Below are 26,932 nucleotides of genomic sequence, written 5' to 3' on the forward strand. Positions count from 1 at the left end.
GATTAATACTTTAGTCCCCTGGAACTTGCTTGAGTTCGCCTGGGTTGTGCTGGTTAAAGGGATCACTGGTTAAAGGGTTAGTTCACCCAATGACAATTCCGTCATTAATTACTCACCCTCATGTCGTTCCAAACCCGTAAGACCTCCGTTCATCTTCACAACACAAATGAAGATCTTTTTAATGAAATCTGAGATGCCTCCATTGACAGTCTACAACCACTTTCAAGTCCCAGAAAGGTAAAGACATCATTAAAGTAATCCATGTGACTACAGGTGTTTAACTTCAATTTATGGAGCGTCGAAAGTGCTTAATTTGTGCAAAAAACAAACAAACAAACAAACATAATTTACCACTTTATTTACAAAATATCAATCTCCAATGCCCATTCACAAGAGCCCGACGCATGCGTGCTGTGATGACGCGAAAACAGCGTGAACGCGCATTGGAGGTTAATATTTTGTAAACATGGAGTCACGTTGATTACTTTAATGATGTGTTTACTACCTTTCTGGGGCTTGAAAGTGGTAGTAGTGTATCTGTCAATGCAATGGAGGGACAGAATGCGCTTTTCATCAAAAAGATCTTCATTTGTGTTCCGAGGATGAATGAAAGTCTACGGAACAATATGAGGGTGAGTAATTAATGACAGAGTTTTCATTTTTGGATAAACTACCCTTTAAAATAATAACTGCTTGAGTGAAGAGAGTACACAGCAACAGTCCTGTACTCTACAGCGTGTTGTGAAGTGATCTCACACACACACACACACACACAGGCCGTACACTAGTGATGCCAGCAGGCTTCTGCACATGCTCAGTGTGTTCCCCCATCATCACATCCCGCAAAATCAAACGGAGCCGCTGCACGCGCATCTGCGACACCTGAAGACGCGCTCTCGTCTCTCGCGTCTCCGCAGCGTCTTCTGCGCGTCCGTGCTGTCGCGTCGGGGTTCTCCACGCGAGCGGGTCGAGTCGCGGTGTGTGTGTGTGTGTAAGCGGACAGTGCTGGAATCAGGAGCCGAGGGACATCATCATGTCGTGGGCACTGGAGGGATTTCTCTGAAAGCTGCTTTTGATTATGGAGTTCAACACCTCATCCGTATTTGAGCAGCACAAAGGTAAAGCACTGCACACACACGCACACGCACACGCACACGCAAGAGCTGATAACAAGAAGGTGTTGCCATGGTAATGCTTATCAGTGGGGTTTGCCATAGCCCATCATTTGTTTATCTCGCCATCTGTTTGTGTGTTGGTATAACCCACCAGAATGAAGAATACTGGCGACTATGATTATGTTGATTAGTAAAACATGAGAGTGAGGGTCAACATCCAAAAGCTTCGTGAGAAACCCCAGGGGTTTCTGTTGTAGTCTGATGAGGTCTCTGTCAGCAGATCCTCCTTTGCAATATACCCAACAAGCTCCCCAGACAATATATATAAGCTCAAAGGAACATGATTGGATTTCTCTGTGGTTGTTAAAGCCGTAATGATTTCTCAGTATATTCATCAACGTTGTCTCCATATCTCCTTAGGAGTTAATTCATTTTCCAGTTGTTGACAACAGTAAGAGCACTGACCTATACAATTTCATTTTGGAAGAATTTGGAGAGAAACGTTTGAATTCATATTGAGATTTCTCTACTTTTGATTGCAGGAAAATGGAACAAATCTCCAGTCTATTTAATCTCATTGGTTTTTAGAAGAAACATCTGAGAGATCTAAATTCTTTTCAATAGGAAAGCCCATGGCGTCAAACACCTGCTTCTCTCGCTCGACCTGTTGATTTATTAGGACTGGAAATATAATTGTAGCGTACGATGATTAATGTGAAGCTGTGACAACTTCCCCTTATTCTTCTGTAACTCAGTCCTGAAATGTTCAAGCTCAAATGTGTCAGTACACCGCATTTTATTTACACCCAACAGATGTTGTTGAGTGATCCGTTTGATCCGTTTCCCTCTCAGAAGCTGCGGAGGAGGTTGATCTGAATGTGGTGTACCAGGCGGCAGCGAACGGAGACGTCAACACGCTGACCGCCACCATCCGAGAAGACCCCTCCATCCTCGAGTGCTGCGATGGGGAAGGTGTTCTCTCACACCACACACTGCACTTCTGCCATATACTCAAGATAACTGTTCTACCCTTGTGAAAAGATGCACACTTAATTGTATTGAATGTGCCCTTGTAGTGTACTTTAAATCTTAAAAGTATATTGTATATATTAAAGTATTTTTTTTTATATCTCAAAAGTATATTTTACACATGTATATTAATGACATAAAAGGCCACTTAAGTGTACTTAAAGATGACCTATTATGCCCCTTTTGACAAGATGTAATATAAGTCTCAGGTGTCCGCAGAATGTGTCTGTGAAGTTTCAGCTCAAAATACCCTACAGATCATTTATTATACCATGTTATAAATGCATAAAAACATGCTGTTTTCGTGCATGTATCTTTAAATGCAAATGAGCTGCTGCTCCTCCCCACCCCGCTTTCCAGAAGAGGGCGGAGCCTGTACAGCTCGTGCCTCGCATACTCTGCCAAAAACTAAAACATCTGTTAGGTTTTGATTATCATCTCTATCGCGGTCACGCTCCCTTGACATTACAGTTCTTCATCATCATGAAAGTTTAAACGTAAACAGCAAGTAAAGAAATCGCATGTGTATATTAGATCTGTGTATTACAGTGAAAGCAGCGTAATATACAATACAAACAACAAAAGAAAAACAGAAAATCACTCACTGACTAACAGTCACTTGACTGAATAACTTTAGTAGCTTTAATAAGACTATATTTCTTATGTGAATGCTGCTGTTAAATACTCTGGTGAGGAGATAAACATGGCGGTCTGTGTACAGCTCACTGAGGGCGGGGTTTATGCTAATTGGGCGGAGCCTGAACAATGTGACGTCACAAAAGCCAGAATCTGCAAACGGCTTATTCTGAGCCACTGCGCGATTTATAGGGTTTAAAAAAGTTTGACACATTTATATGTTCAAACACCATGTAAAACTGAACGTTTAAATCATTATGTTTTAATAATCTTTTGTCATGCTGTAAAGAAGTACACTTATTTTGATGGGCTGACTAACTAAACTTTAGCTATCATACTAAAATATGTATTTGATTAAAAGTATTTGATTATAATTTAACTATGTTATTCAATATTACATTTTAAGCTAAAGCAACACCAAGGAACTTTTCCTCTGCGGTCGCCCTGCCTATGGAAGCGGAATTGTCCATTACCGCTGTCGTAAATAATTTACCGCCTACCGCATCCTACTGTCGCACGCGCACGCTCGCTGTTTATCCAGCACCGGCAGTACGCTCCACCTATAGGCAATTGTAACGCTTGCTGTAAAGCAAGTCAAATTTGTAGTTTTCTTATGTCTCATTAGAACTACAGAAACGCGACCCGATCTGGCAATCTTACATAGCGTGGATATATCAGATAAAGGACCACTGAAACGATTTTGGAAACATTATTTGAAGGTAAAAAATCATACTTAGTGTTGCTTTAATATATTTTAAATCTACTAAATTGCAACTTCATCATTGCAAATATAAAATTACAAAATATTTTCAAAAGAAATGACAGCGAAGTAATTATGAAATTACATGAATATGTATTCTTAAGCAGGTCAAAAAAGCACTCTAAAGCTAGTTTAATATAAATGTAAACTATTATACATTTTCATTTAATTACAATTCCAACATGCAGTTGAGTACTGTATATATTTTAAAGTTTATTATTACAGTAATAAGATCTCTTTTAATTTTTTCACAAGGGTTGATACAACACTGTCCTGAAACTAAAGGCTGTGGTATTTCAGATGCAAGCTGGCCATTGTGATTGTGTTATTAATGGTGTTTGACAAGGCAACTATCATGTTGCTCATAGTTAGGGTTACCAATTTGAACAAACCCCTCAGCCTAAGTATTGAACTTTGATGCATAATGTGTTAATGCTGCTCACATGAGATACGTCAAATTATGCAGAATGTTGAGGAGAGCTGTGTTTTTATATTTGTGCAATATTTAGAAATACGTGATTGAGGGTGGGATGTTTCGCTGTGCCGAGCAGCCACCAGCTGGCAGACACCCACCCACAACCCTGATTAGGAAAAAATATTTCATGAGAGCATTCATCACTCAGAATCTGAAAACCTCTGATCATTGTCATTCAATCAGTCACAAATATTTCTGAGACAGAAATAATCCACCATCATAAACAGATTACAGTAGGGCTAACCTACATTGAAGTTTTGATGAGAACTGCTGTTAAGGTGTGTGTTTCTGACGACAGGCTCCACGCCGCTGATGCATGCTGTGTCTGGGAGACAGCTGGATACGGTCAAACTGCTGCTGAAGATGGGAGCTTCTATCAATACACAAGACGCCTGTGGACGGACCTCCCTCTCTCTAGCCACATACCTTGTACGGAAACACTCTCAGGATCCACTTCCTTTAACGAGGCCATATTATGCCCTTTTACAAAGTTTTGATTTTGTTTTTAGGCTCTACTAGAATATGCTTGCTTGTTTTCATGCTTGAATGTTTAAAAAACACATTCTTTTCCCCATGTCTGGCATTGTTGCAGCTCCTCTCTTCCCAGTCTGTCAGTAACGCTCTGGGATGTGTTTCCCGAAAGCGTCGTTAGCCAAATATGTTCCGTCATTATCAGCATAGTTCAACGAGTCGGTGTTTCCCGAAACTATAGTTCAAACAAATGTTCGCAAGCAGCATCACACAGTTGTGTTTGGAACGGCAGATCTCGACCTGTGGTTAGAAGCAGAGTTTCTTGTTTGCATGACATGTGGACTTAATAAATCCTTATCTTGAGCCAAATAAGCAAGTTGACATTCAGTACAAACTGTGTCTTTTAGTTCGAATACATACAAATGTCATTTATGTCTTTTAGTTTGTCAAGAGATTTAAAGCTGCGTTTTTGAAGAGTGCGCATGTGTGAATGTGCTCTAGTACATTAGAACGAGCCTATGATTGAATCTGGAAATAAAGCAAAATAACTGAGAAAAATTAGAAATAGTCTTCAGATGCCATATCCGTAATTTATAGCAAAAAATATAGTATTAATTAGATCTCAAAAAGATTCATTAAAGTCTCCCTGTAGTCAATAGATTTATCTTTTAAAACTCATCTTTGATCACCAAAATGACATATTTAAAAGTTTTTTCCTTAAAAGAAATGTCTTCATACAGCTTGAATGTAACTCGACACCCTTGCCTCATTTAGTATGCGTGGTTCTATGAATATGCAAATGAGCCCCGCCTCCACTCACTCACTCACTCAGCTCAGAGATCCACTCGTTGACGATCACACGTTGATCTGATTGGTTACAAGGTAATTTGTGACATCAGAAACACCAGCGATATCAAACCGTGTTTTTGAGACTGTCTTTGGTTCAATGCTAATCTGGCTATCACCAGACCAAGCTCAATCTTTTAAGACTGAACATTGGTCTGGGTCTGGGGGGTGGGATAAGCGAAATAAACCTAAAATTCTCGGGACAGCAGCATGTGTCCAAATTTTAATCTTAACCGTTCTATTTCATCAGAAACGATCTGTAAACAGGGCTTTAAGTGTAAAATACCGAACTTGTCCTTTAAGCAGCGAGTAACGTCATTGTACGGGAAATGCCACCCTGTTTAGTTCCGGTCCCTATGAAGCCCCTCCTTCTGAAAAGCACACTGTGCTCTGATTGGTCGACTGGAGCAGTGTGTTGTGATTGGTCACTTCGAGTGTGTTTGGGAAATGTCCCGCCCCTTACCATAACCGCCAGTTTCAACACTCTAATAACTAACTCAACCAAAACTCAAGACTACAATGGAGCGTTAGAGTTCAGAAACACTGACACTGATATAGAGAATAACTCCCGCGGGAGGGACTTTGTGCTTTAGAATTTAACAGAGCTTTTTCCTGCTCAAACAGCAACATTACACAGACTAAAGAAAGATGAACATGGAAAAAAACATAATAGGTCCTCTTTAAAAATGCACATTTCTGCCTTGTTTGTGTGCGCTGTTGTCTGATAATTGTTATTCTTCAGCATGTTTATGAGCTGTCATGTACAAAGTTGCAGTGACCTTCATTTCTTTGACTGAATGAAATGGTTGCTTATTGTTGTGTGTGACCTTTACTGTAATCTGTTGTTTTAACTTCTGCAGGGTTGGCTGGAAGGCTGTGTGTGTTTGCTTCGGAACGGGGCAAAGCAGAACATTCCTGATAAGAACGGACGCTTGCCAATTCATGCTGCTACTGCTGAAACTGACTTCAGGTAACAAGGAAAATAAACAGAAGTTGTTATTGCAAATAGGTTAATGAAACAAGAGGTAGCGAGAAGTACAGTAAAATTACTTGCTGTGCATTTGACAAGATGAAGAGATGGTTATTAGAAAACAGGAGGAAATCAAATCTCAGCCAACAAAAAAAATTGGATTTTTACATTAAAACCTCTTTTTTATTATATTCGTGCTATAAACATCCATCAGCAGATAACGTACTGGAAATAATGAGTTACGACAAGATAAGATATGTTGTTAAAGTCAACATGAAACCAAACATTTATTTTCTTAATGTACATTCCTTGATTCATCAGTGCACGTTATTCTGAAAAAAAGGTGGAAAATTTAAATTTTCTTCAAAATAATAATAATTGTCACGATCATGTTGTGTTTAGGTTCATTGTCATGTTCTGTTTATAGTTTTCACTTCCAGTTCTTGTTGATTGTTGGTTGTCATGGTTTCTGATTAGTTCACACCTGTTCCTGGTTCCATTGATTATCATTCATTGTGTATTTAATCAGCTTTTCAGCTGTCATTGTTCTGCACTGTCAATCTTTAATGTGCATTATTGGTCTTGGTGTTCAATTAAAAGTATCGTTATCGTTCTTTCTGCGTCACACATCGTTTTTGGGATTTTAAACTACATGCATTGTGAGAATAATGTGCTCTGCCTCTGAAATGAATGCTTGATTTCAGCTGATGTCACCAATCACTTTTAATTTTCAACCCCTCCCAACCACCATCCAAATCATTTCCTGACATCATTTTCCATTGATTATCTGGTTCGCATTCTATGATGGAATTAAAATGGTGTATTTATGGAGTTATAAACATGCTTTGTTTGTTTGTTGAAGGCTCATGGCTGTGCTGCTACAGCAGTCAACACTGTGTGAAATCAATCATCAAGACAATGAGGTGAGTCACAGCACTACGACTAGTGTACTTCAAATCTTAAAAATATATATTATTTTAAAAAACTAATTGCAGGTGATATATTTTAATAACACTTTTTAAAAACATAATTAAGAACACTTAACCCTCTGGTGTCCCTATCGTGGCAGTCAAAAATGGCTGAATTCTTTTTTTATTTCAAAGAAATGAATGTACTATATTTTAGTTTAGTTTTTTTAATTTAATATTTGGTATTTTTAGAGGATTTTATGGTACTAAATGATATTTATGAAGTAGTTATACTCCATTTATAACCATGAGCATCCTTTTTGAGCATGGACCTGCAAATTAAGTTTCCAACTTAAATTGTCAAACCGGCGAAGTACACTTTAGGCTTTGAGCTTGGTCTCTTTTTAAAGACAGCATATTGGCTGAAGCGGCGTTGTTCAGACCGATTGGTGTATGATATTAAAGTACCGCTAGAGCATTTAGAGAACAGACGGTTCTGTGTGCTGTCCAATCCCTCTCGTGGTACTTTGATGTCATACAACGATCGGTAAGTTAGTAGTTTGTTGAAACTGGCGATTATGGTAAGGGGTGGAATAGGTGTATTTAAGGCAAACACACCTATTTTCATAAAGGCAAAAAATCTTAACGTCTATAATAGGCTTCTTTTTCTTTCTTTATTTTGGTTGTAGGGTGACAAATATTGATGACCTGGATTGCTTTCACTGTGGTCATATTTATGTTTTCATACACTTACATCTATTTGTAAAAAGCATGGTCATCATTGTATCATGCTGTACTGTCATTCTGGCCTTTAGATAACAGTAGGGTTGTTGTATTTTTGCGGTTTGTACTAGGACATCATTGCTATCCAGGATCAGATAATCCATTTTACTTTTGTGCCGGTTTTTCAAAGCAAAATTGGATTGGATCACCTTGATTAGATACACACTTACATATTTCAATGCTTTTCAGAAAAGTGATGAAAAAAAAAACCACTTTAAATTAAATATAATTTTTTGTTTGATATTTATAGCTGTTTGGGGATTATTTTATGGTGCCAAAATCTCTTTTTCTACTTTACAGTTAGGCTACTGAAAGGCTTAATATGTACCCTAATGTCTACTTCTAATTTATTACTTCAACAGTTAAAAATAATCAAGAGCAAAATAAAACAATTTGTGTGTGTGTATGTATATGTATATATATTACATGATACAAATGTTGTATTTTTTCTCCAGTTTTAAAGTTTTATTACTGATGATTTGATCCAGATCAAAACCAAGATTGGATTTTGTGATCTAATCTGATTTTCAGAATTTTCAAGATTTGATCCAATCTGATCCGATTAATTTTGAACAACTCATGCTCCATTTGCTACTATAAATGAACAGCCATGAGCACTTGTGTAACCCGTGTAACGCTCTGATTGTTGTTGGGCAGGGAATGACAGCTCTTCACTGGGCTTCTTTCCACAACCGACCGGAGCATGTGCAGGCCCTGCTGCAGAAAGGAGCCGACCCGACACTCGTGGACAAAGACTTTAAAACAGCGCTCCACTGGGCTGTGCAGGTACAAATCATAAACATAACATTGTAATGGTATATTATAGCAAACTAATTCATACTCTGTTATAAATAATGTACTGAGATCTATATTTATACATAATATATTTATAATTGTAGAGTTCAGATGCAAAAGCCTCTAAGTGCTATCTGAAATTTTCTTCTAGAATGATCATTTTTATAAAGATTGTATATTTAAGTTAAGTAATTTCACTTAAATGACAATTAATAGGTAATTTGCATTGCCATTTAAGTGAAATTATTGAACTTAAATATACAAGCTTGATAAAAATGATCATTCTTGAAGAAAATTTCAGATGGCACTTAGAGGCTTTTGCATCTGAACTCTTCAATTGTAATATCAGAAATTTAATTTCCTTGTAAGGTAGAAAAATGTAAAGTTTCATCATGCAATTTAATGCTATTTATCTCTTAAAAATTCATTGTAAACAATGTTTTATATGTACATTTTATACGTGCAAGTTGATTATTAATTTACATGTCTCATTGTTTTATAACTATGTGGCAGAGTGGCAGCCAGTTAATGTGTTCCCTCATTCTTGACCATAATCTGGGCTCCTCTGTGATCAATTACGATGACGAGAATGGGAAGACCTGTGTTCACATCGCCGCCGCTGCAGGATTCAGCGACATCATCTATGAACTGTCTCGAATTCCTGAGACCAACTTGCAAGCTTTAGACGTGGATGAACGGTACAGTAAACGTGTTGTGTGATATGTGAGTGGCGTTGTGTGAGTGAGTCTGCGTTCAAGTGCTATCTTGCTCACTGTAGGAACAGCTAAGACAAAACTTGGTTTTGCTAGAAGGAGTGTTTAACAGAGAATGTTTGCCATTGGTTTGGAGGACATCATGTCACTTTTATTTGTGATGGGGCAGAATGAAACTCTAGTATCACCATAGAAACATTGTGGCAGAAATTCTTAAAGGGGACATATTATGCCCTTTTTCAGTTCATTTAATTTCAGTTAATTTCTAAAGCACATTTAATAACAGCAGCAAGGCTCACCAGAGTGCTGTACAACACAAAATAAAAAGACCATAAGAGAACAGATAAAACAAGACATTACAATGTATTAAAAGCCAACAAAAAGAGATGTGTTTTAAGACTAGATTCGAATGCAGATAAAGTAGAAGCAGCCCTAATGTGGTTTGGAAGGCTGTTCCCTAAAGTGGGACCGGCCACAGAAAAATCTCACTTTAAGCAAGTCCTTGTAATTTGGAGTAAGTTTTGATCTTCCGATCTTAGGCTTCATGATGGATTATAGGGTAAATTAGACAGATAGCTCGGCGTTTGATTATGTAAAGGTTTATAGACAAGTAATAGGATTTTAAACTTGATTCTATAATTAACTGGCAGCCAATGTAGGTCTTCCAGAAGGGGAATTTTTTACATCCTTTCAGAAATCTCGCTGCTGCATTTTCAAAGCCTTGATTTTGTTTCTGGGGTTTATGCTTGAATGCTTATACATATTTGACTTTGTTGCAGCTCGTCTCTTCACAGTCTGTCAATAACGCTCTGGCTGCGTTTCCCGTACAACAACGTAACTCGCTGCTTCACTACCATTGTACGAAGCATCGTTGAAGAAATCAACTAGATAGTTGCGACTGCTTCCCGAAACCATATTGTCGCAGATTGGTCGTTCAACCACGTTGGTTTATGATGTCACACAGGTGGTGGAGTAATAACTACTTTTAATAAATCGTTTGAGATCAAATTAAGGCTAGATGTTTTGCTATAAATTTCAGACATGGCACCTGAGTCAAGTCAAGCCATCTTCATTTATAAAGCGCTTTTAACAATGTAGATTGTTTCAAAGCAGCTTTACAGAGATAAACGTATAATTTAAGGTAACAGAGATTGTTTTGGCTTTATAGCAGTTCTTTAATAAAGTTATTTTCCAGCTAAAGTTAGTTTTGATTGATTCGCTTCCGTCGCAACGATCATTTGTTATTAAATTTGGGGCCTCTAAGACTCTACAGTAGACATGTGCCGGTATTCGGTAATGCAATAAATCGCGGTAATGAAAATGCACGATATTGTTATCGCGGGCACTTCAAAATACCGTGAAAAATAATAGATCAGAATTTATATTTATAGAACGCGCATAAGCTTTTTTCCATCAACCGCTTAAACAAACACGCTGCGCGAAACACGTGCGCACTCTGATGTAAACAATCCCCACATGAAGCGCTGTGTGCATGCGGCGCAGTGTGCACTCTAGTCTAATGTAAACAATCCTCACATGGAGAAGAAGCATGGCGGAAGGAGGAACGCTGCCGACGATTTATCCCCCTTCTAAAAGCAGGGCTGCCAACTCTACGCATTCAGTGTGAGACTCACGCAATCGACACTTTTCACACGCTCTCGCGCCACACATTCATTTTCTCAGTACACTGACATCGACAGACTAGACAGAGCAGGTTACTTTTGAAAATTCTCAGCTCTCATGTTCTGTCCATTTTATTACGAAATTCAGACAATAAATACCGTTTTGGTGCTTGTAAATGTGACGTGACAGATCGCTGTAGTAGCGCATCAGTTCAAGTAAACCGATCATCTGTTACTTTTTATTTAAAGATACAGCACAGCTTACCGAAAGGTATGCCTCATACATAATATAGATCAATCAGTGTTTTTCAACCACGGAAAGAGGTCAATAAAACTGCAGGTGAACAATTATTACATTTACCTCAGGAAAGCCATTTAATGACCAACACGTAGTAGAGAGGTGTATTTTGCTAAATATGTGCACTATATTACATTTGTATTATATTTTTACTTGTGTCATAATTTATTATAATGAAAACCTAATTATATTTAATTTAATTTGTTCATTTTTAACCTTTAATAATTATAGCAATTAAAATACCGTGATAATACCGTATACCGTGATAAAAGCTCAATCAATTAATCGCAGCATGAAAATTTGATACCGGCACATGCCTACTCTACAGTCTCTCTCTACACAAACTTTAAACGCGAACCTGAGAAATGCTGATGGCGTTTACATGCTCATTAAGAATTGGTTCTATAGTTTTGTGCATTTGAATATATGTGCGCAGGTTTGGAATTCCCTACAAACCAAGCCTAAACAAAGTACTGGTGTTTCCTTATAATTTTTGATACAGAATTTTATTTTATTTTATCAATTCGGGGTAGATACGCGAATTGAGTTTCCCGACAACGCTTTATCTGTAGAGTGGTAAAGGGATCCTCCATAGGGAGAGACTAGTTGGCACTTCAGCACTGCGTTGGATCGGGTTCAGGCGAAGGTCCTTCATCAGATCTGGATACGGCCTGGATACGGCCTGGATCCGGCAGGCTGCGGGAAAACCTCGGGATAAACACAGACACTAAAATTAGCGTAGATGCCATTCTTCTTATGATGTAACGAGTACATCAGGATTTATGGGAAGTGTTCCCAGTTCTGGCTGACCTAATCTATGCAGCCTAACATTGAATTATAGAAGTCTATAATGTATTATGTGAATGCTAGGTCAAAGAGATGTGTCTTTAATCTGGCTTTGAAATGACAGAGTGTGTCTGCTTCCCGGACAATGGTAGGAAGACTGTTCCAAAGTTTTGGTGCTAAATAGGAGAAGGATCTACCGCCAGCAGTCGATTTTGATATTCTAGGTATTATCAACTGGCCGTAATTTTGAGATTGCAATAGACGTGAAGGACTATTATGCGTTAAGAGCTCGCTCAAGTACTGGAGAACTAAACCATTTAGTGCTTTGTAAGTGATCAGCAATATTTTAAAATTTATGCAATGTTTAATAGGGAGCCAATGAAGTGTTGACAGAACCGGGCTAATATGGTCATACTTCCTGGTTCTGGTAAGAACTCTAGCTGCTGCGTTTTGAACTAGCTGTAGTTTGTTTATTAAGCGTGCAGGGCAACCACCCAGTAGAGCATTACAATAATCTAGCCTTGAGGTCATGAACGCATGAACTAATTGTTCCGCATTTGTCAATGAGAGCATATGACGTAATTTAGATATATTTTTAAGATGGAAAAATGCGGTTTTACAGACACTAGACATGTGACTTTCAAATGAAAGATTGGTATCAAAGAGCACACCCAGGTTCCTAACCGACGACGAAGACTTAACAGAGCAGCCATCAAGTGTTAGACAGTATTCTAGGTTATTACGTGAGGAAGTTTTTTGTCCAATAATTAGAAACTCTGTTTTTTCAGAATTTAGAAGTAGGAAATTACGAGTCAATTTTTTATATCAGCTATGCATTCCGTTAATTTTGTGAATTGGTAAGTTTCATCAGGGCGTGAAGAAATATAGAGCTGAGTATCATCAGCATAACAGTGGAAGCTAATGCCATGTTTCCTAATGATATCTCCTAATGGTAGCATGTACAGAGTGAACAGCAGCGGTCCTAGTACTGAGCCTTGTGGTACGCCATACTGAACTTGTGATCGACAAGACATCTCTTCATTTACTGCTACAAACTGATAACGGTCAGATAAGTATGATTTAAACCATGCTAGTGCAATTCCACTAATGCCAACATAATTTTAGAGTCTATTTAAAAGAATGTTGTGGTCGATAGTATCAAATGCAGCGCTAAGATCGAGTAACACTAATAGAGAGACACAACCACGATCGGATGATAAGAGCAAATCATTTGTGACTCTAACGAGAGCTGTTTCGGTACTATGGTACGGTCTAAATCCGGACTGGAAATCTTCGCAGATATCATTTCTTTCAAGAAAGGAACACAGTTGTGAGGATACTGCCTTTTCTAATATCTTTGACAGAAAAGGTAGATTCGAGATCGGCCTGTAATTGACTTATTCTGTAGGATCAAGTTGCGGTTTTTTAACAAGCGGTTTAATCATAGCCAGCTTAAAGGTTTTTGGTACGTATCCTAGAGACAAAGATGAATTAATGATATTAAGAAGAGGATCTATGACCTCTGGAAGCATCTCTTTCAGTAGCTTAGTCGGTATAGGGTCTAACATACATGTTGTAGATTTAGATGATTTCACGAGTTTAGTAAATTCTTCCTCTCCTATAGCAACGAACGAATCAAATTTTTCCTCAGGGAGACTACAATGCACTGCCTGATGTGATACTGTAATAGACGGTTGCATAGTTATAATTTTGTCCCTGATATTATCAATCTTATAAGTGAAGAAGTTCATAAAGTCATTACTGCTGTGTTGCTTGGAAACTTCGGTGCTTCAAGCTTTATTTTTCGTTAGTTTAGCCACCGTTTCAAATAAATACCTAGGATTATGTTTATTTTCTTCTAATAGGTTTGAAAAATAAGCAGATCTAGCAGCTTTTAAAGCCTCTCTGTAAGTAATTGAACTGTCTTTCCATGAAATGCGAAATACCTCCAATTTTGTTTTCTTCCAGTTGCGCTCCATTTTTCTGGCTGCTCTCTTAAGGGCCCGAGTGTGCTCGTTGTACCACGGCGTTGGACTATTTTCTTTAATCTTCTTTAAGCGCAACGGAGCAACTGTGTCTAAAGTGCTGAAAAAGAGAGTTAAAAGTTTCTGTTGCAATATCGAGTTTTTCTAAGCTATCTGGGATGCTGAGATGATTCTGCGTATGCCTTGGTCGGGAATTATTATAATGAGGAATATTGTGACGTGTTCGTTCCCAGACGAAAACTCAAGACTACAATGGAGGTACAATGGAGGCGTTTCAGGGAGTTCAGAAACAGTGACACTGATATACAGAATAACTCCCGCGGGGGGGACTTTGTGCTTTTGAACTTTGCAGAGCTTTTTCCTGCTCAAAAAGCAACATTACACACTAAATTAATCTAATTATGGGAGCCCTTTAAAATGAACCTAAAAATTTGTAAGCATAGTGCATTTTTACGTCTAAACACTTTTTTCAAAGTTACTTACAGTATACTTAGTTGATAATACTTCACTTTTAGAGCACATTACTGATGGGTAACAGCTGCAGTTCCTGAGTGTACTTATCATAATGATGTCACATTCTTAACCATAAGCCCAACACGCCCATGTTCTTTATAATCATACAGCATGATTTCTTTTTTTGTGTCAGGACCCCGCTCCACTGGGCCGCCGCTGCAGGTAAAGATGATTGTGTGCAGGTGTTGTTGGAGCTGGGAGTGGAGCCCAACCCTCGAGATATTAACGAGAATACGCCACTCACATATGCCATGTACTGTGGTCATACTGCATGCATCAAACTCCTCTCCACTGAAAACAGGTTTGTCATTTAGTTTTTTTGTTCAAATGTTGTTCTATTTTGTTGCCAATAAAAAAATAAAATAAAAATGTTGAGTACATACTGACATATCTGTGACTTTTTAAAGGAAGCAATGCCCCCTTATAGTGTCAATAACTGCCCCCCCCCCATTAGCATCAGTAACCGCTGTAGTTTCACACTGCTGTTGAGGAATTTTGGCGAAACTATTTAGCAAAACTTCCCCCAATAGTTTATTGAAAAATTAGGCAAAAGCGCACAGAAGGCAGAACCCCAGGCATAGAGAACGAAACAAAGCCGGACGTTGGCGGAGAGGAATGGGATTCTGAGAAACAACTGAGAGCCAAGAGAATAGTCCATTAAGACATCAAGAGAATGGTTGTGTGTCATAACCAGGGAGAGCACTCTGAATACCGTTTATTAACGGAGCTGGAGAGCGAGAGCAGGGCGGGACAGAGGACGGCTCCCACCACACAAGGCAAAATGGTATCAGGAAGTGGGAGAGAGAATCTGGATTGTTATTTTTGCAGCCGGATGATAATACAACACAAGTCAAAGTGCCCAAAGAAAAGTGCCCATCAATCCTGCCTCAAATTTGGTCTTTTGGCTGACCTGATGTATTTGAGGTTCCTGTGATTGGTCCACACCACAGATGGGACCACAGACCCTTCCAACTAGTGACGCCACTCACCCGGAGCCAGCCAAAAACTCCCTAAATTTAAATTGATTTCTTAAATATTAGCACAATATGAATTATACTTGAATTCTAAAGGCAATACTTAATGTTAGTCATATGCCCACAAGAGGGCGCAAATGAGCGCAATAAGCAAATATAAGCCAAATCAAGCATTGCATCTTTTATTGCAATTTAATGACATTCGCTTTTTAAAGTGCATTAACCTTTCAAAATATTTTTCTTAAATGAAATGTAATTTCCTTAATGTGCATGCAAGGAAAATTAGGTAACGAAAGTGCATAAAACAGCATGACAGCTGTAAAACTGTGACTCTAACAGTGTAATGTACTACATGAACACAAAATAGCAAACTGCCATTCAGAAACAATCCAGTTCCACTCACTACATCTACATATTGCTCATCAAAAACACCAGATGCTCAACTTGCTCAGCTCTAACCGATGTGGCAGGTATGGTCAAGTGTGTCTTTGCCAGCTGCGCAATACCTGAGAGGGTTTTCGTCAGCAGGAAGCCTTGTCCCGCCATTTTTCAAACTAACAACGCAGCTGCACTGCACTGGATAAGCTAACATACAAGCTAACATAAACTGCTTCAGTTACGTCATCATCATGTCTCGTGCTTCTTGACACCGAAAATATGAATGCAATTTTTTTTTATTGTTTACATTTTTTTATGTCAGCCTTAGTGGGGAGACAGGCATTGGGAGAAGTAGGGGCATTGGTGACCTTACCATCCTCCGGGAAACTCGGAAAACTGGCCCAACTCACTCTGTAGTCCTCAAGACCGGGGCCAAAGTAAAAAAGTTATGGGTTCACTTTATTTTGATGGTCCTGTTAACACATTCTGTTGACTATAAGTAATGTCATGCCTACATGTCTAACTCTCATTCGAGTATTAGTAGACTGTTTGGGTTAGAATAAGTTGACATGTTCTTGCAAAGTTACTGATGTCTGTTGAGGAGCATCAAAATAAAGTGTTAGCAGATATTAAGTCAAGTCAAGTCATCCTCATTTATATAGCGCTTTTAACAATGTAGATTGTTTCAAAGCATCTTTACAGAGATAAACGTATAATTTATGGTAACAGAGATTGTTTTGGCTTTATAGCGGTTCTTTAATAAAGTTATTTTTCAGCTAAAGTTAGTTTTGATTGATTCGCTTCTGTCGCAACGATCATTTGTTATTAAATTAGGGGCCGCTAAGACGACACCATTCTCTCTACACAGACTTTAAACGCGAACCTGAGAAATGCTGATGGCGTTCACATGCGCATTAAGAATTGGTTCTATAGTTTTGTGCATTTGAATATATGTACGCTGGTTTGGAATTCCCTACAAACCAAGCCTAAACAAGGTACTGGTCTTTCCTTATACATTTTGATACAGAATTTTATTTTATTTTGTCACTTCGGGGTAGGTACGCGAAACGAATTTCCTGACAGCGCTTTATCTGTAGAGTGGTAAAGGGATCCTCCATAGGGAGAGACTAGTTGGCACTTCAGCACTGCGTTGGATCGGGTCCAGGCGAAGGTCCTTCGTCAGATCTGGATACGGCAGGCTGCGGGAAAACTTTTCCAATTGTCTATGTCTATATTGTTTTGCGGACACCACCTCAACAGCCAGCCATTGAATGAATACAATCTACTAAGTATCTCATCACTCCTGCGAACAGGAAGGGAGCCAGAGCAAATTACAGTGCCTGACATCGTACTTGCGAGTTCACACATATCTCTTTAATGTTAATTTTTGTGATCTCCGACTGGTGGAGTCTAACATCATTAGTGCCGACGTGAATAATAATCTTAGAGAATTTACGAGTAGCATTAGCCAGCACTTTTAAATTTGCTTTGATGTCAGGCGCTCTGGCTCCAGGCAAACATGTGACTATGGTAGCTGGTGTCTCTATTTTCACGTTCCGTGTAATAGAATTGCCAATAACTAGGGCTCAATCGACAAAATTCTCAGTGGGTGTTTCACTGAGTGGGGAGAATCTGTTTGATGTTGTAATCGGAACGGAAGAGCTGTGTTTTGTCCCGCGACTACAGCGTCTCACTGTCACCCAGTTGCCCTGCTGCATGGGCTCTACTTCAGCTGGAACCGAACAGAGTACAGAGTTCACTAAGCTAGTCGCATCCAAAGCAGTATCTAAAGCCCTTGCACTCTTACAATTAACCTTTGAATAAAGTTTGGATGTGTGTCTCTAGTTCTGAAATCTTCTCCGCCAGCCTCATTATCTCCCTGCATTTATCACATGTAAAAAGGCTATGCTATACATGTTACATGAGGTACAGGTGACAATAAGAGGAGAAGATGACATGACTCACCGTGTTTGTTGACTGATACTCACCACAGTGTTTTGATGAACTCGTAAAAGGCGCGCGAGAAAAAAATAAAAATAAATAAAGAGCGCACGGAAGGCGCGAGCGTGATTGAGAAAAAATAAATAAATAAAGAGCGCATGATGGCATGCTAACAGGCTAGCGAATTACTAGCGTGTTGTGCTAGCAATAACAATTTAGATTGAAGCTAGCGATGACAGGTTAATGTGTGTTGTTGATTAAGTTATATTTAGCAGATTAAGTTATATAAATAACAAGGAATGATAGTAAATAATTATTAAAACAGAAAGATACGAAGCTTACAGACGCAAACCAATGCAACGCAGCAGCAGCAGAGCAGACAGTCTACTAATACTCTAATGAGAGTTAGTTCACATGTAGTTGAAAAGTTACTTATAGTCAACAGAATGTTCAAAAGGGAACATCAAAATAAAGTGAAACCAAAGTTATCAAAGCCAAAGCCATATTTATAATCCCTGTGGAGATGTTAAATACAATATTCCAATTTTTGCCCTCCGTAATCAAGACCAGATCGTAAGCATTGTGAAAGTGCAGTTTCATGAAATACCTTGCCCACTGCAAGATCTTGAAGACTGATGAAATATGAGGTTTTAATGGTTTTTAATGGTTCAGTCCTGCATTGTCATTGAGTCCCCAATAATCAGCTCAGGGCCGTGAGGAGCCACCCTTCTTCTTCATGAAAAAGAAACCCGCCCCCACCAGAGAAGATGACTTATGGATAATGCCTGAGACTGATAGCAAATTGTTGACGAAATTCTTTGCCCAGTTTATGTGGGGGTTATGGAGGGATAGCCAAGGATTGCCTTCAACTATAGAAGTGAATGTGGAGTCCAACACATAAAACACCAGTTCCTCAGTGTGGTTGTCATTTGTGAGACTCACTGGAGCAGCGACCTGTGAGACACTGGCCAATGGATGAGCATTTAGTGCATGAGGTGTAAGTGGGGCAGTCAAAACCTGAAGTGAAGCCCCCTTTCCTTAACCCATGAAGCGTCAATAAAATTCCTTGTCCTACCGCAGAGTAGCCGGTATGCAATGGTTAGTAGTACTTAACAAAAGTGGTGGAAGGAAGGACAACTGGTCATGGGTGCTCAAGGCTTATTGATGCACGTGTGGAGCAATGGCTAGCGCATCTGGTCCGATCACACAAAAGAGTTACTGTTGCCCAAATTGCTGAAAAACGTAATGCTACCAATGATGGAAAGGTGTCAGAACACACAGACCGTTCAGAGAGTGTCATGTTGAACCCTGTCCACTGCCGAAAGCACATACAATAGGCATGTGAGCGCCAGAACTGGACCATGGAGCAACGGAAGGAGGTTACCTGGTCTGATCACGTTTTCTTTTAGATCAGGTTGATGGCCAGGTGTGTACTCATTTTACCTGGGAAAGAGATGGACTATGGGAAGACAGCAGGTTGGCGGAGCCAGTGTTATGCTCTATACATAAACATTTCTGGCAATCATCTGGATGTTACTTTGACACTTACCACCTACCTAAAGATTGTTGTAGACCATGCACACCCCTTTATGGCAATGGTGTTCCCTGATGACTGTAGCCTCTTTTAGCGGGATAAGGATAAAAATATAAAAATGGTTCGGGAATGATTTGAGGAACATGACAAAGAGTTCAAGGTGTTGCCTTGGCCTCCAAATTCCCCTAATCTCAATCGATTGAGTATCTATGGGATTTTCTGAATCCATAAATCCGAGCTTGCAGGAGTTGAAGGATCTGCTGCTAATGTTTAGGTGCCAGAAACCACAGGACGCGTTCAGAGTCCATGCCTCGACACAATATTACGCTGGTGGATTTAATGTTGTGGCTGATCAGTGTTTAATGATACTTAAATATATGATAGAAAAGTGGTCATAGATGTATTGACATGCCTGGATTGCCGCTTGAGGGACAGTGGCAGTTAATACAGTAGGTCATCATTTCACTGACACTTTATTAACAATGGAACAAAAATGTGAGTTCAAGCTTGTTTGCATGAAATGCTTCCTTCTCAGTTTAATGATATAGTGCAGTCAACACTTTTTTGTTTATTTCTCATGAAATATGCAGCATAAAATAAGAAATATACAACTAAAAGTGGCATGTTAAGGCAATTTGTCCTCTACATTAAACCCATCCAAGTTAGTGCACACACAAGTAGTGAATAGTGAACACACACACACACACACACACACACACACACACACACACACACTGCAAACCATACTTTGTTCTAGTACCATTCAGATAAAATGCAGGAAGAGTATTTATGGTATTTATAAACTAAACTAAACTAAACTAAAGATGGGCATATTTTTTCACAGGTCTGACTCAGCAAGGCCACTGCATGCCCAAAACAGTGACTCTTTTATGCGCAAGGAGGGGAAATTTCGCATGCTAAATCACATCTTCTGCAAGAAGAAGAAAGACCTGCATCCTTCTCAGCAGACAGACTTGAGTCAAGAATGCCAGCTCAAAGAAGAGACGTCTGAGGTGGACGACATCATCACAATGTTCGATTGTGTTGTTGAGCCGTTAGCCAGAGATGAGAGTGAAAACAGCTCTACTGTCAGAAAGCGAAATAACGAGTCTGAGAAAGCCCACCTCATTGAGGACACATCCAGTAAAGACTTGATAAGTCTCCCACCCATACGCACACAGAGTCTTCCTCCAATCACTCTCGGTAAGTCTTTGCTGGCAGACTCTCAGGCTTTGGCCCACAGGACCGGCGGAGGTCACGCGGGAGGACATTTAGCGCACAGGTCGCAGAAGAGCAAGAGCGAGCATGACCTGTTTGATGGTAAAAATAAAGATGAAAAAGCTGTGGGACTTGCATGGAAGACTGAATCCAGTCAGATACTGACTCACAAAGCCTGGATCTCGACTCCATCTGAACGGCTGCTTGATAAGCTGCTGCAGGGATCTTCAAGCCCTTTAGATGTGCTGTGCTCAAATCACTCACCATACATACAAAGAAATGACCAAGGTAAGATATTCCATATTGGTAGTTAGATGATTCTTCAATTAGGTGAACATTTTGGACTCTTTTAGTTTATTTATTTAAAAATCATTTACGTTTTGAAAGCATTTGGCAGACTTTCCCTAATTTGGGCTTGCCTTGCCCCTTACACATACTTTTTAAAGAGTACTTATTACGTAATATATATGCACTTCACCTACTTAATTTATAATTACTTCTATTGTCTTTAATGCTGAATGAATGCACTGATAAGGATTTATGGTGATCTGAAATATATGTTTAAATATATTTGTAATTACTGTAAATATTTGTAATTGAAGTTGCAATTTAGTACATTTTAAAATATATCAACTGTGTAATACTGAACAACACATGGCAGGAAAAATAATTATAATTATATAAAATGTACTTTAGTACATTAGTAAATTTCAGAGTGCACTTTTAAAAGTGTTAAGCATAAGTGAACTCTCTTATAAGTGGCCTTTTATGAAATTAACATTTTTATAGTTTTAAGTTTTGACATGCATTACAAATGCATGCTTTATCGTATGAAACAATCTTTTAATAAGTTTTTAATTTTCAAGATTTCAAGTAGTCAAGTGTCCCTGATTGAAGAACCACCCAGATATAAATGAGTGAATTAGTCTATAAAATGTACACTTGCAGAATTTATGCAGTTTTTTTGTTTGTGTTTTTTCCTCTAAACAGCTCAAAATCATCTTTTCCCTCTGAGGGTTAGAGAAACTGCTCTCACACGAAACAGTCTTGCTCCTATCCGTGACCACTGCACTCACAGATGTAAGTCTAATCCTTGTGTCCTAACGTCATATTTTCATGGTTCATGCAATACCCTGTGTTCATGATGCTAAACAAAAAAAGAATTATTAGATTATTGCATTTTTATTGGTTTGTTCAGAAATCTACAGTAGATAGACACATAATTGCACACAAAAAGTCTCTGTGTAAAAATATAAAAGATTTGTGACAACAAACAATTTTGAAGTAAAAAAGTTACATTTGGTTTGAAAGTAAAACATCTGGTTAACATCCACACAAGTTTTTCATCTAAATGTTTGAAATAAAAATATAAAAATATCATCTTACTTCATTTAACCCTAGAAAGATTGCAGAGAATGCAACAGTATATAGGGCTACATTTGCAACAATTGAGAGAGAGCCTAATTCGCCTATGTTGATTATATTTATTCCATATTTACCAGGTATTTGCTTATTTGCTGTCTATATGTTTAATTATTACAATGGTCCATATTTGATGAAGTTTAAACAAAATGTGTTAAACACTTCCCGATCTTCCCTGCATGAAAAACATACAGTTGTAATCAAAATTATTTTTGATAATAGCAACATTTACAGACTTTCAGCTGTTTGCAATGAACAAATCAAACAAAAGCAATTGAAATAGCTCGACACAACAAATGTTTCAAGTGGATTCCCCAAATTCAACTGAAAATGCAACTTTTAATGACTTCTGCAGTCTCAAAATGATTCAACTAAGGCAAGCATCTTTAGTACTTAGTAAAACACCCTTTGTTGTTATGACCTTCTGCAAACGAGATGTATAACCAGACACTCAGCGTTTCTGAGGAATCTTAGCCTATTCCTCAAGAGCAATGGCCTCCAGTTCAGTAATATTCTGGGTTTGCGTGCTGCAACTGGCTTCTTCAAATCCCACCAGAGATTTCTATAGGGTTTAAGTCAGGTCACTGTGATGCCACTGTAGACTCTTCCAGGACTTCTTCTGCAACCAAGCTGTGGTGGAATTTGAGGTATGCTTGGGATCATTGTCCCGTTGGAAGGTCCAATGAATCCCAAGCTTCAGTGATACTGCATGATGCACGGCATGATACTTCAAAGAATCCGTCTTGCCTTCCACACGTTGCAGGTTTCCAGTGCCAGAGGATGTAAAGCAGCCGCAGAGCATCACCTGGCCACAACATGCTGAACTGTAGGCAGAGTGTTATTTTCAGCATATGCTTCATTCTTCTTCCTCCAGTCACACCGCTGATCCATAGGGCTGAAAAGTTCCAGTTTTGTTTCATCTCTCCACAGAACAGACTCATTTATATGATTTTGGGCAATTTTCTTGTGCTTTTGGGTCAGTAGTGGTGTACGTCTTGGAGTTCTGCCATGGAAACCGCATGCGTTTAGTATGGGCCTTACTGTGCAAGCTGAAACCTCAGTGCCTATTGCTACCAATCTTGCTGAAGGTCTTTTGCAGTCACTCGAGGGTTTTTCTGAACCTGCCTTCTCAGAAATCTGGTTGCAGCCGTCGATAGCTTCCTTTTTCTTCCTCGTCCAGGTAGTGTAACCACTGTTCCTTTAACTTTGAGCTTGCTAACTATGCTTCCAACGGTGTCTCTTGGAACATTTAGTGTCTTCGCTATCTTTTTGTATCCTGTTCCTTGTTTGTGAAGGGCAATGATATATTCTCTTAACTTTTTGGACCATTCTTTTGATTTCATATTTCTAACATGCAGTCAAACGTGATACTCAACAAACCTAACCAGTTGAGATATTTTGTGTGTTCTAGCTCAAGCACACCTGGTGACACTAATGATTAGTTGCATCAGGTGTGCTTGAGGCCTGTTTTGCAGATGTGTCCTGTTGTGAGGGATTCTATTCAGGTGGTGAATCATTTTGAGACTGCAGAAGTCATTAAAAGTTGCATTTTCAGTTGAATTTGGGGAATCCACTTGAAACATTTGTTGTGTTGAGCTATTTCAATTACTTTTGTTTAATTTGTTCATTGCAAACAGCTGAATGTCTGTACATTTTGCCAATCAATTCTGATTTGCAATGGGGGTTGAATAATTTCGATTGCAACTGTATATTGGAACCAATCAAATATTCAGTTTAACAAACCCAGCTTTCATGTCGTCCACAGTTTCTTTACCACCTGACCAGGTCTCCCAGGGAGTGAAGAAGTCCAAATCCTCTCTAGGAGCGAGTCTGACTGTACTTCCACCCCCGTTTGCATCCAAACTGCACCGATCCGGCATTCCCCAAAGCCAGTCGTTCGGCTCCTTCCCGACTCCACTGACAGGAGAACCTTTACGCAACATTCAAGTTCTTCCAGCCATTCCTCCGCAGAGAAAACGCAGCCCATCTCCTCTCGCGACCCAGAGGCCGCAGAATCGCTCTGACAGCAGAAACTGATGGAAATCTGCCTGAAATTAACGACCAATTGAAAACTGTAATTCTGTACAGCTTTTCATGGTCATCTGGATTCATTTCAATCATGAGGACACTGAAGAATCACTGTTTGATAAAGTTACTAAACAACAGGCTATTTTTTCATACAATTTTACAACTTTGATCTTTTTCTATGGTATGCACATGGTTGAACTTTTAACTGTAACATTTAAAGATACTTTAAGCTTATCGTTTACTGTTCTTATTAATAAAGGAAATTGTTGAAGTATTGAATAGCAATAACTTACTAAATAATACTCTGCCCAGCCAAAAGATAAAAGTCGCTGTTTGGATTTAAATAGGCAAATGCTTAAGAGTCTATGATTGGATTATTATTGCAGTGATTATTATGTTTCTAGCATGTTATATGTTTGGCAATACCCTAATTGATGGGTTGCCGTCTATTTAACCATCATTTGGTTTTTTTCTAACCAAACATCAATGCACCTTTTGATGGAAATAACATCACAATATTTATTTCCATCAAGAGGTGCATCAATGTTTGGTAAATATCTTGTATTGACAGTGCAAGAGTCCAGCACTCTGTAAATCATTTAGCCTACAGCAGCCTACTGTCGCACTGTTTATCCAGCACCGCTTTGCAATGAACGGTGTCCACAGACAAAGTAGAGTATGATGCATGATTTTATGAAAGTATGATGTATTGCGACATCAGAAATGAAGAAAAACTAAATAATGACTATTGTAACGCTTGCCGTAAAGCTAGTCAAATTTGTAGTTTTCTTATGTCTCATTAGAACTACAGAACCCGATCTGGCAATCTTACATAGTGTGGTTATAGAAGATAAAGGACCGCAAAGCGGAGGCATAAGTACCTTTCACCCTGTTACGACTTGATGAACCACTGAAACGATTTTAGAAACATTATTTTAAGGTAAACATTTTTATATGATATCATATAATATAAATTGCATTATTTTCTTAATTTCTAAGTCAATAAAGTGTATTCTAAATTAATAAATGTAGTGTAAATGTAGTAATGAAACAAACTTCCATTCAAAAGTTTGGGGTCAGTTTTTCAAAACAAATTAATACTTTCATTCAGCAAGGAAGCACTAAATTGATCAAAATTGACAGTAAAGACTTGAACATTGTTACAAAAAAAAAAAATCTATTTAAAAATCGATATGAATATGAACTTTCTGTTCAAAGAATCCTTTAAAAAACTATCACAGTTTCCCAAAAAATATATATTAAATATTAAGCACCACAACTGATCTCAACATTACTAATAATAATAATAACAACAATAATTGTTATGCTGAAAATTGCATCACAAAAAAAAAAAAAAAAAACTTTTAATATGTCCAAATAGAAACTGTTATTTAAAATTGTTATAATATATCAATACTGTTGTTTATACTGTATTTTTTATCAAATAAATGCAGGCTGGGTGAGCAGAAGAGACCAGGGACGGACTGGGGCTAAAAAACAGCCCTGGACTTTCTCCCAAATAGGCCCATCATCCGGCCATTCACCCCTAGCCGTGCGCTACAGACACTATAGCCAGGATGTCCTGATACTATAGCCTATGCCACATACTGTAGCCTATCAGACAAGTAACATCTCAAGACCAATAATGATAATTGGGGTTGTGTTTATTAATGAAGCCTCAGCCTTCAAATAAAAACAAAAAAAATTGTACAATGCCATTACATCTGCATTGAAAATAAAATACAAATAATGAAATGCCACTGGCCACAGAAACCCCAAATTACACAAACTTGTAATTTTAAAACATATAGTTACTATATACCAGGGGTCTCCAACCTTTTTGTGTGCTACCTCAATAATCTAGAAGGGTTATAGGCCTACTCAAATATTTATTATACATATAACATGGTGCTTTTTAACTTTACCTTCAACTTTTTTTTACTTTTCACCATCATGCGAAATAATAAAATATCTTGATATTCTGGTTCAGACTTACAAGCCTTTAAAAAAAAAACAATTCCTGAAAAATTATGAAAATATATATTGATTTGTTTTTTATTCTCTATAAACTTATTGTATGTGTTATCAGTAGCACAAATATTTAGTAGCCTATTAATATAAATGCAAAATAAATAAACTGCCATAACTTCTAAACAAAAACATTACTGCATTAGGCTACATTTAATAATTTATACGACTATATATAAAAGCTTTTTAATATGAACAGGCACATTTCTGCCCCATTTTTTTTTTTTTACTACAGTTTTACTATAGTAAAGTTGTGGAGTGAAATGTTTTCTAACTGGTTTGTTCTTGGAACAATGTTTCGCCTGTTTATTTGCGCTGTTTCATCTGTCTTTTAACTAACTTAAATCACATAGTCATCTGTGGGTTTATAATAGAGAATTCTCAGTGGATCGCGCAGCTCTGTGTAATAATGTTCGCGTTATCGATATCAGCACTGCTTGCTTTGGCCACGCACAGATCAAACAAGTTCCGTTCCCCTTTTTGAGCGTTTCCCATTTGATGTTTATCAAACGCAACGCAAACGACAGCGTTTAATCAAAGAAAGTTGGGTAATTCAGTGGCAAGTTGGGTAAAAATCGCAATAGCTTAAAATGTTATTTCAAAAACATTTTAAAATCCAACTGACCCCAAACTTTTGATCGTTAGTGTAGGCTACAGTACAAATTTCTTGGAGTGATTTTTTTTTTCGGATTATATTTGCTCAC

At 38.3% G+C, this 26,932-nt stretch overlaps 2 protein-coding genes across 3 annotated transcripts in view; both read left to right on the top strand.

Annotated features, from left to right (window-relative positions):
* The first annotated feature begins 735 nt into the window (after positions 1-735).
* ankrd55 (ankyrin repeat domain 55) lies at positions 736-24,477 on the top strand. Its single transcript, XM_081354164.1, has 11 exons — positions 736-1,118; positions 1,968-2,087; positions 4,314-4,444; positions 6,193-6,302; positions 7,165-7,225; positions 8,651-8,779; positions 9,302-9,486; positions 14,839-15,006; positions 20,377-21,038; positions 21,741-21,830; positions 23,938-24,477. The coding sequence occupies exons 1-11, from the start codon at positions 1,079-1,081 to the stop codon at positions 24,207-24,209; spliced, it is 1,968 nt and encodes a 655-aa protein (XP_081210290.1). The 5' UTR covers positions 736-1,078; the 3' UTR covers positions 24,210-24,477.
* Positions 24,478-24,846: 369 nt separating this feature from the next.
* Positions 24,847-26,932, top strand: part of LOC308684006 (interleukin-6 receptor subunit beta-like) — a 42,771-nt gene continuing 40,685 nt past the window's right edge. The window contains exon 1 of one of the 2 annotated variants that reach the window (XM_081354980.1): positions 24,847-25,140. The gene's annotated coding sequence lies outside the window, so the exon portion shown is untranslated. The remainder of the gene's footprint in view (positions 25,141-26,932) is intronic. The other variant, XM_081354982.1, reaches the window with a different exon arrangement.

This window comes from Scardinius erythrophthalmus (genome assembly GCF_964197995.2).
Source record: "Scardinius erythrophthalmus genome assembly, chromosome: 23".
In the NCBI taxonomy this organism is placed as follows: Eukaryota; Metazoa; Chordata; class Actinopteri; order Cypriniformes; family Leuciscidae; genus Scardinius; species Scardinius erythrophthalmus.

Coding starts and splice junctions, on each gene's coding strand:
- ankrd55 (XM_081354164.1), top strand. CDS start 1,079: ATGGAGTTCAACACCTCATCCGTATTTGAGCAGCACAAAG. Junction 15,007..20,376: donor CTCCTCTCCACTGAAAACAG/GTTTGTCATTTA, acceptor ATTTTTTCACAG/GTCTGACTCAGCAAGGCCAC. Junction 21,831..23,937: donor TGACCACTGCACTCACAGAT/GTAAGTCTAATC, acceptor TGTCGTCCACAG/TTTCTTTACCACCTGACCAG.